Raw genomic sequence first — 14,120 nt, forward strand, 5'->3', positions numbered from 1 at the left:
TTTGCTGCGGCAATAGCAAAAGGGGTTGAGAGAGAGAGAGGGAGAGAGAAAGAGAGAGTTGGCGACTGTCGGAACCGATTATCCCTAATTGGTCCTCGAGGTAGAACTGTCTCCCGCAGGAAGTTTTCTGTGGTGAGTTTTAACGTAATTTCACTTTCTACTTTTCTCTCTCAACATTCTTCTCTTTATAAATATATATATATATATATATATATATAATTTTTCTTTTTTCTTTTTTCCTTTTTTTGCCACACACGAGAAAATTCTTTCTCGCCAGGGATTTAGCATATACGGTAATCTTTACACTAAGCACATTCTTTTTTTTACCCAACCGCACATTCTCAAACTCAATTCATAAACATATCCTTTATATTTTAAAAACTTTTCTCAGCTTTTGTTCGAAAAAAAAAGAAGAGAAAGAAAAATAACTAATGTGAATCACACGTTGTAGAGAGAGAATAAAATTATTTCAGAGAGAGGAAAGGAAATTTTTTCTTCTCCCTAGCTAAACAATTTTTATAGTTAAAATTTTTAATTCGAGATTTTTTTTTGTTATATAGACGAATTTTCTTTTCTTTCTTTTTTTTTTGAGTAAACGGAATGTGATTTACTTTGTGGAAAATTATCAATTTGGTGCGTAAAATCTTTTTGAAAATTAACAATTTATCAAAATTAGAACTGTAATTCTTTCAAAATTCAATAATTTTTTTTTCACTTAAATATATTTAAAAATAAAAAATTGAATACTGTTATAGTTTTACAACAATTAAAATTTTCAAAAATTACAATTAAAAAATCTTTTGAAATTTAATTACTATTCTTTTTAATTATTATAATATATTTAAATTCTAATATTTAATTATGAACTAAATTTTTAATTGAAATTTAATTTTAAATCAATTCTTCTTAGAAAGTTCGAAGGAAATTCAATTATTTAAATATAAAAATAAATAATTTATTGAATAATTAAATATTTCTTAAAATTTAATTATTTATAAAGAATTTTATCAAAATTTCTTAAAATAATTTAAAATTCTTTCGAAGAATTTTAATAACAGTTTAAAAAATAAATCAATATTTTTGAAAGCGCCATAAAATTATATAAATAATTGCATTTACATTTAATTTCAAGAAATTGATTTAAAATTGTATAAAAAATAATTTAAATTCTGTAAAACGTTTTATTATTTATAAACATAATTCAAGTCTTGCAAAGAATAAATTTTTTTAAATAGTTGATTTTGTTCGAAAAATTTTATGAAAATTGTATTTTAACTTTAAGTCATTAAATTCCTGTAAAAATTTTATTTATCTAAGAAAATAATTAAATTTCCTGCGAAGAAGATTATTTAAATTATATTCAAAGTAATTGAATTTATCTAAAGTCTTTTTTTATTTAGAATGAAAATAATTGAATTCCAGCGAAGAATTTTATTATTTACTTGAATAACTGAATTCTTAAAAATTTCTTTCGAAGAATTTAATTAAAATTTTATTGAAAATAATTCAATTCTTATATTGGAATTTTAATAAAATTTTTCAAAATAATTGAATTTCTGCGAAGAGTTGCATTAAAATTTTCAAATAATAATTGAATTTCACGAGAAGAATTTTATAAAAATTCTTTTAAATAATTGATTTTTTTCGAAAAAAATCAATGAAAATTGTATTATTTAAATAATTGAATTCCTGTAAAATTTTTATTACCTATTTATGAAAATAATTGAATGTTTGCAAAAAATTTTATTAACATTCTTTGAAATAATTGAATTCTTTTGGAAAATTTTATTAAATAATATTAGATATTGAATATAATTGAATTTCTTCAAAGATTTTCATTATTTGTGAAAATAATTTTGATTGAAATTTTACAATTAATTTTCTTAAAATTTTTCAAAATAATTGAATTTCTGCGAAGAGTTGCATTAAAACTTTCAAATAATAATTGAATTCACAAGAAGAATTTTATAAAAATTCTTTTAAATAATTGATTTTTTAAAAAAAAAATCCAATGAAAATTGTATTGTTTAAATAATTGAATTCCTTTAGAAATTTTATTATTTATAAAAATAATTGAATGTTTGCAAAGAATTTTATTATGATTATATTCAAAGTAATTGAATTTATCTACAGTATTTTATTATTTATATGAAAATAATAAAACTGAATTCTTACAAATTTTTTTCGACGAATTTAATTAAAATTTTATTGAAAATAATTCAATTCTTAAATTAGAATTTTAACAAAAATTTTTTTAAAATAATTGAATTTCTTCGAAGATTTTTATTATTTGGGAAAACAATTGAATTTTTACGAAAAAATTTCTTAAAAATTTTTCATAATAATTGAATCGTTTCAAAGAAATTAAAAAAATTTTTGAGAATCATTTTTTATTTCAATAATTTGTATTTATTTTTAAAAATAACTAAATCATAATAACTGCACTAAAATAATAATAATAATAATAATAATAATAATAATATTAATGCTATAAAAATATAGTTAATAATTTGTAGTTTACCTTGTGTGATGAAGCTGCTAACGAAGTTGAAATCAGAAGCGTGAAAAAACAAATGGACAATGGATCCAGTTTTTGCCTCATCTGAAACAATATTAAAATTAGAATATTATTAGAAAGTATTCTTCGTACTTTTTTTGCGCCTAGGGTTTAAAACAATTCATTATTTTTCACTCGCTCAAGTTTGAAAAATAGAGGTATTTTAACACTAGGGAGTAAAATGTGTAGATATTCCGATATTACTAGTGGGTAAAAATAGACGTATTTTAACACTAGGGAGTAAAATAACCTTTTTTCACCTTGTAGCAGGAAAAAAAAGTTTAATAAATTTTGCTGATGTAAAAAATACGCAGATAACTTTGTTAAAATGTTATTTTTGTAATTGAAATGTTTGAATTATTCCCCTGGTAATAATTTTGTTATTATTAATTTAATATTACCGCAGTTCTTTGTTTCAATAATGTAATAATACAAAAATATGCAACTCATATTGTCAAAGGAATAATCTCATATATATTCTGATTTGAAATTGTTTCACGACTCGCGCGCGCGTGTGTGTGTGTGTGTATTGTTGAAATTTAATTGTCTCTCTCTTTACGTCAAACAGAGAGCTTGAAGGTAAAAAGCAACTGGTAGAAAAGTGTATATATACAATAAAGACTGTATTTTTGTTACAGAGTTTTGAGAACGATTTCATTTTCTTGAAAAGCAGTTAGTTTCAACGTCGAGTGGCACAGAAAAAAAAAGTCAAAGTCAAATCCCGTCCAACCATAACTATACAATTCTTGCTTAAAAGTTACTTCTTCTTCTTCTTCTTAAGTTCTGTAGTTCCATTTTCGCAAAAGTTACCTTATATCGAGAAAAGTCATTTTTTGTTTATGCTCCCCCCCCTCCCTCTCTCCCTCAACATCACTTTGAGAAAACTTTTGACAGGACGATAGTGAAGGATTACTTTCTCGGAAAATGAAAACTGACTGATTGCTATTACTTTTTTTCTAAATTATATTTTTCAAACTGTTTTACGTATTATATGTGGAAAAAAATATTTTTGTCGCAAAAAAAAAAAAAAATTATTAACTGATTTTGTTCATTTATTAACTGAATTATTTTTATTAATTGAATTACTGATGAATTGAACTATTTTATTAATTGAATTATTTATTAATTACTTAAAAATTGTTACTGACTATAGTTACTGAATATGTTACTGAATTATAGTTATTAAATTATAAATGCACTTACGCAAAAATTTACTGGAAACAAAAATTTTTCGAGTAAATATTTTTGTTTCAGTGAATCAAACACTTTATTTAATTCATTAAAATATTTTTTTTCCTAAAGAAATATTTTCCTTCATATAAAAAGAAAATTTACTTCATTTATTTATATATTTAATTAATAGTAACCGTAGTTAAATTTCGTTTTCATAAATTTAAAAATAAAGAATTGAAATAAATTAAAAATAATTGAATTAAATTTAAAAAAATTTTAACTAGGACAGTACAAAAAAAAAAATAAATTGGAAATAATATAAGTAAATTAAAAAATAATTCAATTAAATAAGTAAAAATTGAAATGAATTTTAAAAAATTAATAAATGGAATAAAAAAATAATTGAATTGTATAAAAAATAATTGATTTTACATAAATAATTAAGTTAAATGAAAAAGTAACTCAAACAAGATAGAAAATAATTGAACTGAATTTAAAGAAGAATTGAAATAAAAATTTAATAATTGAATTAAATTAAAAAAAATAATTGAAATAAGTAAGCAAAAATTGAAATAAATATTTTAAAATAATTGAATGAACACAAAAAATAATTAAAATAAATTAACAAGTAACTCAGAAACAAATTTCAAAATAATTGAATTGAATTTAAAAAAAATTAAATAAATGAAAAATAATTGAATAAAATTTAAAAAATAATTGAAATACTTAAATAGTAATAGAAACAAATTTCAAAAAAAGTTGCAAATAAATTGAAATATAATTGAAACAAATTTCAAAAAGAATTAAAAATAAATTGAAATATAATTGAAACAAATTTCAAAAAGAATTAAAAATAAATTGAAATATAATTGAAACAAATTTCAAAAAGAATTAAATATAATTGAAATAATTAAATTAAATAAAAAGGTCACCTAAACAAATTAGAAAAAATAATTCAAGTAAAATTAAATAATAAAATTTCATTAGAAAATGAATTAAATTAATTTAATTTAAAATAATTAAATTTCTTTAAAAAGTAATTCAAACAAATTAGAAAATAATTGAAGTGAAATTAAAAAAAAAAAATTTGAAATTAATTAGACGAACGAAAAATAATTATTGAATGAAATTAAAATATAATTTTAATAAATTTTAAAAATAATTGAAATTAATTAGAAAATAATTAATAAAAAATTTAATACATAACATATTATTATATTTTCACTACTAAATAGTATAAATTAATATTATTAATATTATTTCCTTTTTCTATTTTCATGTTTCTAAATTTCTACAACAATATGTATAGAAATTTTGCGAAAATTATTGTCTACTAGTGTTGGCATTGCGGTAGGTAAAGCGTAAAAGCAACTGCGTGTTAATTGCGGACAAATTTAATTGTCGCTTGTAATTACGTTCTTTAAACATATTTCGTTGGAATTTTGGTTGGATTTTGAAGCGAATTATATATTAAACTCTAAATCTCTCGGCTAATATATAAATCGTTATACACCGCACATGGAAAACTTTTGAGAGTGATGATGAAAATTGAATTCTAATAATTATTTTTCGACATTAAAGAGAGTAAAAAGAGTAAAGAGAGAGTGAGAGAGGGGGGGAGAAAGGGGGTGAAATGTTAGAAATTTGTACTGAAACTCACGCTCACAAATTTCTCAACGCGAAGAGAAATTACGTATTCAAATCGTGTCTCGTACACAATTCCTTTACATTCACATGAATGCCATTCGTCTAAAGATATTTACTACATTTTCATGCGCTATATGTAAATATAATTACAATTTAACATAAACATACAATTTACATTATAGCCAAATTGTGCGCATATTTGATCACATTTTTTTATTAATTATCATTTTTAAATTTTATTCAATTAATTATCATTTTGTAATTCAATTAATTATTATTTTCTATAATTCAATTCTATTATTTTTAATTCTATTTAATTATTTTTTAATTTCATTTAATTATTCATTAATTTATTTCAATTATTTCTATTTTTCAATTTCAATTTCAATTTCAATTATTTTCAATCAAATTTAATTTTTTCAAATTCATTACAATTTTTTAAAACTCTAATTCAATTATTTCTAAAACATATTTCAATTATTTTAAATCAAATTTTATTATTTGTAATACATTGCAAATTTTTAAACTCTTATCCAATTATTTCTAAACCATTTCAATTATATTTTTTTATCAAATTCAAATATTTCATAATTATTTCAAATTTTTAAAACTCTAATTCAATTATTTCTACATTATTTCGGGAGTCCCACTATTTCAATTATTTTCAATCAAATTTAATTCATTTCAATTTATTTCAAATTTTAAAAAATTTAATATTTCAAAACCATTTCAATTTTTTAAAATTCTAATTCAATTATTTTCAATTAAATTTAATTATTTCCAATTTATTTCAATTTCAATTATTTTTAATCAAACTTTAATTATTTCAAAATCATTTCAAATTTTTAAAACACTAATTCAATTATTTCAAATTCATTTCAATTATTTTTAATCAAATTCAATTATTTCAAATTTATTTAATTTTTTTTTAAATTCTAATTTAATTATTTCTAAACCATTTCATTTATTATCAATCAAACTTAATTATTTCAAAATCATTTCAAATTTTTTAAACACTTATTCAATTATTTCTAAACCATTTCAATTATTTTTAATCAAACTTAATTATTTCAAAATCATTTCAAATCTTTAAAAGTCTAATTCAATTATTTCAACTTCATTTAAATTGTTTAAAATTCTAATTCAATTATTTCTAAACCATTTCAATTATTTTCAATCAAATTTAATTATTTTCAATTCATTTTAATTTTTTAAAAATATAATATTTCAAAACAATTTCACTTATTTTTAATCAAATTCAATTATTTCAAATTCATTTCAATTTTTTAAAATTCTAATTCAATTATTTCTAAACCATTTCAAATATTTTCAATCAAACTTAATTATTTTAAAATTATTTCAAATTTTTAAAACTCTAATTCAAATATTTCTACACCATTTCAATTATTTTCAATCAAATCTAATTATTTCCAATTTATTTCAATTTTTTAAAATTCTAATTTAATTATTTCTAAACCATTTCAATTATTTTATAATTTACTTGAATTACTTTTCCATTAAATTTAATAATTTTTTAAATTTCATTAAAGTATTTAACAATTTATAAAAATAAATTGAAAATAATTTATTTGATTCAAATAAGTAATTACTTGTCTATTATCAAATAAATTTTAATTCTATGGAGTTAAAAAATACAGTTTTAATCTTAGGGAGCAAAAAACAGAGGTATTTTGACCCTAGGGAGATAATCGAACCTAAAGAGTAAAATTTGAAGGTATTTTAACTCCAGATAATAAAAACAAAATTATTTTAATCCTGGAGTTAAAAATACAGTTATAATCCTAGGAGTAAAAAATAAAGGTATTTTTGACTCTAGCGAGTGAAATATGCAGGTATTTTAACCCTAGAAGATAAAAACTTGAAGGTTATTTATAATCCGTAGGATTAAAACACCTATATTTATAAATATTAACGAATATTTTATTTTTCGAATTTTAATTTCGAGTTATAAATAATTTTGAGTTATAATATGTATAAAATGAAAATTTTCAAATGGGGTAATAAATTTATAGGAGTGAAACAATTTTTATTCAATGTTTAAAAGGGAAGCGAAAAGGTAATAAATATGATTTTTCGTTTCGTTCATTTTTTCATTTTTTTTTTTGGGAGAGAGGTTGGATATAGAAATCTTTGATGGGAGAAAAAGTAATATACATGTAAAAAGCGTTTTATGAATCTCTATATCCTGACCGACGGTAATAAAGATGGCGTTGTGTTAGGTGCTAGACGATAAATTTTCTGAAGTATCGCTGTAATCTCTGCGAACCAGCTACCGTGTTACAGGGCACGTATCCCGGCCTTATATGTGATGTACGCACACACACACACACGTACACTATTGCACTTAAGATTTTATATGTCGGTAAGATATAAAAATGGCCAACTCTTAAGACTTTGAGTTCAGTGTTAAGCTCCAAGCGCGCTCGTGAAACCAGATGGGCTTTTGATCTTAAGTTCCCTTAAGCCTTATTTATCGTTATTATTATAAGACCATTATTATTTTATTGAAAAAAAACCCCCACCTTTTGATAACAGTCAATTAACAATTTCAACTTCATTATTTTTGCAATACTTTACTAAACTACTTTTTAAAATTAAAACACAAAAAAAAATGAAAATATTTTTAGTCACAAGAAAAAGAATTATCCAAATTATAGATTTTTAATTATGACGAGTGAAATATAAATGTATTTCAACCCTAGAGGGTAAATATATTTCAAGGTATTTTAAATCATAGGGAGTAAGAAACGAAGGTATTTCGACCCTAGAGGGACAATAAATCCTAAGAAGTGAAATTGGAGGTATTTTGGCACTAGGGAATTAATTAAACCTAGAGAGTAAAAATAGAGGTATTTTAACTCTAGAGAGTAAAAATTAAAAAGTATTTTAATCCTAGAGAGTTAAAAATATAGTTTTACTTCAAGGGAGTGAAAAATAAAGGTATTTTAACCCTAGAGAGTAAAATCTGAAGGTATTTTAATTTTAGGGAGCTGAAAATAATGTTTTAATCTAAGGAAGTGAAAAACAGAGGTATATTTTGAACCTAGGGAAATAATTAAACCTGGGGAATGAGAAAAGAAAGTATTTCAACACTAGAGAGTAAAAATTCAACAACTTTTTAACTCAAAAGTGTAAAAAATTTAGGAATTTGACCCTAGAGAGATAATCAAACCTAAAGAGTAAAATATGGTGGTATTTAACCCTAGAGAATAAAAATTTAAAGGTACTTTTAGCCCAGGAAGCTAAAAATACTGTTTAAATAGTAGGGAGTGAAAAACAAAGGTATTTTAACCCTAGAGAGACAAACAAACCTAAGAATTGAAATTTGGAGGTATTTTGGACCTAGAGAATTAATCGAACCTAGGGAGTAAAAAATGGACATACTTTAAACCTAGAGAGTAATAATTAAAAACTATTTTAATCCTAGAGAGTTAAAAATACAGTTTTACTCCCAGGGAGTGAAAAATAGAGGTATTTTACACCTAGAGAGTAAAACCTGAAGGTATTTTAATCTTAGGGAGCTAAAAACACTTTTTTAATCTAAGGGAGTGAAAAACAGAGGTATATTTTGACCCTAAGGAGATAATCAAACCTGGGGAGTGAAAAAAGAAAGTATTTTAACACTAGAGAGTAAAAATTCTAACACTTTTTAATTCAAAACTGTGAAAAATTTAGGAATTTGACCCTAGAGAGATAATCAAACCTAAAGAGTGAATTATGGTGGTATTTTAACCATTGAGAGTAAAAATTTAAAGGTTTTTTAACCTAGAGAGTTAAAAATACTGTTTAAATAGTATAGGGAGTGAAAAACAAAGGTATTTTGACCCTAGGGAGACAATTAAACCTAAGAATTGAAATTAGGAGGTATTTTTGATCTAGAGAATTAATCGAACCTAGGGAGTAAAAAATAGACATTCTTTAAACATAGAGAGTAAAAATTAAAAAAGTATTTTAATCCTAAGAAGTTAAAAATTAAGTTTCACTTCTAGGAAGTGAAAAATAGAGGTATATAAACTCTAGAGAGTAAAACCTAAAAGTATTTTAATCGTAGCGAGCTAAAAATAGTGATTTAATGGTATGGAGTGAAAAACAGAGGTATTTTGACACTAGGGACATAATCAAACCTAGGGAGTAACAAAGGAACGTATTTTAACACTAGAGAGTAAAATTTAAAGGTGTTTTTAACCTAGGGAGCTAAAAATACTGTTTTAAATGTGTGGAGTAAAAAACAGAGGTATTTTAACCCTAGGGATATAATCAAACCTAAGAAGTCAAATATGAAGGTATTTTAGTTATAGAAAATAAAAATTTAAAAGTAATTTTAATCCTAGGGAGTTAAAAATACCGTTTTACTCCTGGGGAGTGAAAAATAGTGATATTTTGACCCAAGGGAGGCAGTAAAACCTAGGGAGTAAAATATAGAGGGATTTTAACCGTACAGAGTAAAACTTAAAAGTTATTTTAATCCTAGGGGTTAAAAAATGCACTTTTAAAGCCAGAGAGTGAAAAATATAGGTATTTTGACCCTAGGGAGATAATGAAACCTGGGGAGTGAAATGTGAAGGTATTTTAACCCTAAAAAATAAAAACTTAATGGAACTTTAATTTTAGGGAGTAAAAAACAGAGGTATTTTGACCCTAGGGAGTTAATCAAACCTAGGGAGTAAAAAAAGAAAGTACTTTAACACTAGAGAGTAAAAATTCGAAAACTTTTTAGTTCAAGACTGTGAAAAATTTAGGAATTTGATCCTAGAGGGATAATCAAACCCAATGAGTGAAATATGGTTGTATTTTAACCCTAGGGACTTACTTATTTAAAGGTATTTTAATACACGGAGTTAAAAAATACAGTTTTAGTCCTAGGGATTAAAAGATTGGCTCTTTTTGACCCTAAGAATGTAATTAAACCTAGAGAGTGAAATATAAAAGTATTTGAACTCTAAGGAGTAAAAATTTAAATGTATTTTTAACCTAGGGAACTAAAAATACTATTTTAATCGTAGGGAGTAAAAAACAGAGGTATTTTGACCCTAGGGAGATAATCAAACCTAGGAAGTGAAATATGGAGGTATTTTAATCCTGGAATCAAAAATTTTAAATTAATTTCAATCCTAGGGAGTTAAAAATACAGTTTTACTCCTATGGAGTGAAAAATAAAGGTATTTTAACCCTAGAGGGATAATCAAACTTAGGGAGTAAAAAATGGTCGTATTATGACCCAAGAGAGTAAAAATTCAAAAATTTTTTACCCCAGGGAGTGAAAAACAGAGGTATTTTGACTCTAGGGAGATAATCAAACCTAGAGAGTAAAATATAGAGGTATTTTTATTTTTTACCCTAAAAAATAAAAACTTAAAGGAATTATAATTGTAGAAAGTGAATAAATGAGGTCTTTTGTCACTGGCCAGTGAAAAAAAATCCTTTTCTTTCTAGTTAGAAAAAATCCTATTTCTTTCCCCCGGGGGAAAGAAATGATATTTTTTCTAACTAAGGAATAAAAAATGTAATTTTTTTTGAAATTGAAAAATGAAATATTTTTTGATTTTGATCTAAAAAATTATTATTTTCTATTTACAGAGCAAAGAAGAAGAAAAAAAATAGAAAAAGAATGTGAATTTTAAAAAGTATAAAAAATTACATATGTATAAGTCCGTTTTTGCATTTTTAATAAATCTATTTAATTTTTTGTATGTTCTCTAATTAAATGAATGGAATGAATTTTCACTCTCAACTTTTCTATATAAATATCATGGAAATATATAAGTTTTTAAAAAAAAATTGAAAAAAAAGAAATGAATGTGTAAGAAAACGTGAATATTTTATAATATGCGTTCTGAATCGAGCAGTCCAGATTCACATTTTTTCGCTGGGAATCAAATAGACCGCAGACCGACGAGTAATGAATCAGGAAAATTAATTCGCAATACAGAGGAAAAAAAGTGTTCTAGAGAAGAACAAAAAAAAAAAAAAAAAAAATAATAATAATAAACGACTAGCCGCGCAATATTTTATACTTTTCATGCAGTAAATCGTACCAAACGAAACGCCAGGCATCGGACAAAAAAATTTCAACTATAAGCGCATACAGAGATTGCATTGCAAATAGTTGTTGAATTTTATTTTTCTTTTCTTTTTATTTTTAAAACAAATAATGATATTATTTTCAATCTGTAAATATTTCCAATTCAAAAAAAGTACAATTTAAAAAAAAAAGTGTAAAATAATTGGACATTATTGATTATTAAAAATAATTATATAATTAATTATTAATTTTATAATTAGTAATTATCAATAATTTACAATATATCAATAAATCACAAAAAATTATTAAAAATCTAATTATTATTATTAAAATTACAAAAGAATTATTACTATTATTACTAAAAATTATTAAATCTTTACTCAATAATTACTAATATGAGTAATAATTATTAAAATTAGTAAAATTAGTAATTAATAATTTATAATAATTACAATGAAGAAAAAAATTTACTTCATTTAAATAACCGATTACTTGTCTATTGAGTCTACTTTCGTTATAGTCGTCGATTCCCTTTAATATTCTCCTTTTATATATGTAAAAGGACATATATATATATTTTTTTTCACCTAAAAGGTCAATTTCCGAAAAGCATTAAAATCGATCGGTTCTATCGAATTGAGCCTGATTTCACTTGCTGGTGCAGTACTCTCCATTTATCTCGAGTAATCGAACGCTTCTGACCTGTTTTTCTCGTAATTCGAAATTGAGATTAATTTCAGCGCTCTGCTAAATAGATTTTCATGTAAATTCACAAATCTAATAAAATTGAAATATATAATATCTTGTTTATTGAATTATTATCGAATTTCTTAAAATTACGAAAATTTTATTCATTATATTTAGGTGTTGATTTTAATTCAAACTTCTTTGTGTATTTAACATGAACACGTGATTATTTATATTTATTTATAAAATTATTAAATTTATTCAAAATTAAAAAAAAAAAATATTAGGATTCATAAATTTTATTGGGAAATTAAAAAATTAATTCTTTATAAAAAATACTGCGATAGTGAATTTAAATTTATTTAAAATAAAGTGTTTTTTTTATAAAGAACTAAAATTGTAATTTTACTCCCCAGGGGACAGAGAAATTTTTTTTCTAAGGGATTTTTACTCATTTTTACTAAAAAAAAAGGTATTTTTACTCTCAGTGAGCAAGAATGAAGCATTTTTCTTTCTTAGACTTCAAAAATTCTTTTAATCGGAAGAGTAAATGGCCTTTTTATTCGCAGTAGAAAAAATGTCAGTGAATTTCATTTAATTTGTCGTGATCGTGTTTTGTTTTTTTAAATGGAGAGAATAAAAAACACATTTACGAGAAATTATATCAATGTTAGTACATGGAAATTCACATAAAATTGATTGTTATTGTTCTTTCATGTATATTATTGTTTTATTGACCATAACAAAAGGAAAAATAAATTTGAGAAAAATTATTTACTACCATTGAATAGAAATAAAATTACAATAAAAATCATTGTTATACAAGTGTTTATGGTTATTTTTTTCTTCAATTTTTTTTCTAAACTGCAATAGTTACAAATTCTGTTTCTTTAAAAGTGTATATTTTTAGAGAATTTATTATTTTTTAAGGCAGATTTTCAAAATTCAAAATGTTGCATTTAATATGACGAACATTTTTTTTAAAAATAATACATCAAAATAATATTACAAAAATACCTCATTATTCACTTTCTACAATTATAATTCCTTTAAGTTTTTATTTTTTAGGGTAAAAATACCTCTATATTTTACTCTCTAGGTTTGATTATCTCCCTAGAGTCAAAATACCTCTGTTTTTCACTCCCTGGGGTAAAAAATTTTTGAATTTTTACTCTCTTGGGTCATAATACGTCCATTTTTTACTCCTTACGTTTGATTATCCCTCTAGGGTTAAAATACCTTTATTTTTCACTCCATAGGAGTAAAACTGTATTTTTAACTCCCTAGGATTAAAATTACTTTAAAATTTTTCATTCCAGGATTAAAATACCTCCATATTTCACTTCTTAGGTTTGATTATCTCCCTAGGGTCAAAATACCTCTGTTTTTTACTCCCTACGATTAAAATAGTATTTTTAGTTCCTTAGGTTAAAAATACCTTTAAGTTTTTACTCTTTAGGGTTGAAATACTTCCATATTTCACTCTCTAGGTTTGATTACATTCCTAGGGTCAAAAAGAGTCAATCTTTTAATCCCTAGGACTGAAACTGTATTTTTTAACTCCGTGTATTAAAATACCTTTAAATAAGTAAGTCCCTAGGGTTAAAATACAACCATATTTCACTCATTGGGTTTGATTATCCCTCTAGGATCAAATTCCTAAATTTTTCACAGTCTTGAACTAAAAAGTTTTCGAATTTTCACTCTCTAGTGTTAAAGTACTTTCTTTTTTTACTCCCTAGGTTTGATTAACTCCCTAGGGTAAAAATACCTCTGTTTTTTACTCCCTAAAATTAAAGTTCCTTTAAGTTTTTATTTTTTAGGGTTAAAATACCTTCATATTTCACTCCCCAGGTTTCATTATCTCCCAAGGGTCAAAATACCTCTATTTTTCACTCACTGGCTTTAAAAGTGCATTTTTTAACCCCTAGGATTAAAATAACTTTCAAGTTTCACTCTGTACGGTTAAAATCCCTCTATATATTACATCCTAGGTTTCACTGCCTCCCTTGG

General features: G+C 23.4%; 1 protein-coding gene across 2 annotated transcripts in view; it reads right to left on the bottom strand.

Annotated features, from left to right (window-relative positions):
* Positions 1–14,120, bottom strand: part of LOC122505523 (follistatin-related protein 5-like) — a 477,342-nt gene that overhangs the window by 110,729 nt on the left and 352,493 nt on the right. For both annotated transcript variants that reach the window (XM_043617200.1, XM_043617201.1), the window contains one exon: positions 2,522–2,602. In XM_043617200.1, coding sequence (XP_043473135.1) covers positions 2,522–2,602 — 81 coding nt within the window. The remainder of the gene's footprint in view (positions 1–2,521; positions 2,603–14,120) is intronic.

This window comes from Leptopilina heterotoma, unplaced genomic scaffold, assembly GCF_015476425.1.
Source record: "Leptopilina heterotoma isolate Lh14 unplaced genomic scaffold, ASM1547642v1 Lhet_36, whole genome shotgun sequence".
Classification (NCBI taxonomy): Eukaryota; Metazoa; Arthropoda; class Insecta; order Hymenoptera; family Figitidae; genus Leptopilina; species Leptopilina heterotoma.